We start from the raw sequence: 1606 nt of genomic DNA, 5'->3' as shown, positions 1-1606 counted from the left end.
GGACACAGAGCCCAACATGTGTAAGTAAACCTGCGCTATGGGGCGCTCAGCGGTGATGGCAGGATGTGGAGTCGACCAGCTAGTGAGGCGACCTGGAGCCTGCGGAAGGGCTGGGAGAAAACCTGGACCGCTGGCAGGGCAGGGAAATGGTGTCGGGGCCAGGGGTGGGCAGAGACAGGCCGGAATCCGGCTGCCTCTGGGGCCAAACCTGGACGGCCTGTGGCCCGAGAGGCCCGAGTGCAGACACCAGGTGCTCCAGGGCTCGCTTCACAGCCTCCGAGCGATGAGCATTGTCTCGAGTGGCGTGCACCAGGAACACCACATCCATCAGGCCGCGGGGACATGCTGCAGGAAAGGGGGCTGAGTTTCTGAGGAGCCCGGCCCATCCAGCTGTTCTGGTGGGCCCCTCCTGTGGTGCCCACCCTACCTGGGCTCTGTGTGATAGAGGCTTCAGGACCGCGTACACCGTCCCGGACAGGAGTTAGGGAGAAGAGGTAGGAGATGCCCAGCTCTAGGCCTGTCACCCGCTGGGAACTTGAGGTCCCCGGAAGTGTCTGTGAGGCCCCAGGCAGTTCTGCGGAGGACAGAACTCAGTTAAACAGGATGCCTTCCATGGAGCCCCCACTGCCAACCTGCCCCAACCCAGGCCTCCCCTTCACCTTGGCCAGGGCCTCTGAGAGGCCGCCAGGATAGGATGTAGCTGGATACCCCAGACACTGGGGTCCAGGCCAGAGTCACTGAGTCGACTGACGTGTCCACCACACGCAGTTGAGTGCTTGGGACACGAGGTGACTCTGGAGGAGGAATCAAAGACCAGGGATCAGAGTCTATGTCCTGAGAACCCAGAGAGATCTAAGGAGACCCTGGGGCAGATTCAGCTTGGTGAGGGAAGTGTCACCGGAAGTCATGCTGGGATCACCCCAGGTTAAGAATGGTAGAGGGGGCTACAGGAATCACTCAGAGTCATGGGGTGCAGGAAGTCAGGGTAGGTCATCAGGTGCAGGAAGTCGGGGTAGAGGTGTAGGTCATCAGTAGAGGTAGGAGCACACCAGTGTATGCAGTCACTTCCGAGGGGGGCCCTTCTCCAGCCGTCCCCAAGACGCTCAGCCATATGCGGTAGTGGGTCGCTGGCTCCAGCCCATCCAGGTCATAGCTGCTGACTTCCGGCCCCAGGACTCGGGACTGTTCCTGGCCACCTGGGGCAGGCGTGAGAGTGGAGGTTGGAGGCATGTAGGAGGATGCTACATGCTGGCATTAATGGGCATGTCCACCTCACTGACCCTCATTTACCTTACTGACCATGACCCCCGCCAGCCTCACTGACTGACTCTGCAATTGGGGTCTACCTCCTGACTGTGATCCTCATTCTCGCTGACTCTGCTGAATGACCCTCACTGATCCCACACACCCAAGTGACTGATGCCAGGTATCTTCAGCAATCCCGCAGACCCCCCCACTGACAATCCGTGCCCGCTCTCACGGATTTCACGGACCCCACTCCCAGCCCCTCCCCCACTGATCCCTAACTCCGCCACCCCCCCACCGGGGGTAACTCTCACCCTCAGGTCGCCAACGCAGACGGAAGCCGCGTGCACCAGGCACCGGC

The 1606-nt window shown here is 61.0% G+C and overlaps 1 protein-coding gene across 1 annotated transcript in view; it reads right to left on the bottom strand.

Annotated features, from left to right (window-relative positions):
• COL7A1 (collagen, type VII, alpha 1) overlaps positions 1-1606 on the bottom strand; it is a 30946-nt gene that overhangs the window by 22267 nt on the left and 7073 nt on the right. The window contains 5 exon segments of the mRNA XM_010851905.1: positions 209-345; positions 428-574; positions 660-794; positions 1050-1196; positions 1560-1606. The exon segment at positions 1560-1606 is cut by the window's right edge and continues 8 nt beyond it. Of these exon segments, the coding sequence (XP_010850207.1) occupies positions 209-345; positions 428-574; positions 660-794; positions 1050-1196; positions 1560-1606 (613 nt within the window).

This window comes from Bison bison, unplaced genomic scaffold, assembly GCF_000754665.1.
Source record: "Bison bison bison isolate TAMUID 2011002044 unplaced genomic scaffold, Bison_UMD1.0 scf7180017864304, whole genome shotgun sequence".
Taxonomy (NCBI): Eukaryota; Metazoa; Chordata; class Mammalia; order Artiodactyla; family Bovidae; genus Bison; species Bison bison.
The sequence above is the reverse complement of the archived record's forward strand: the minus strand, read 5'-3'. Positions and strand labels throughout refer to the sequence as shown.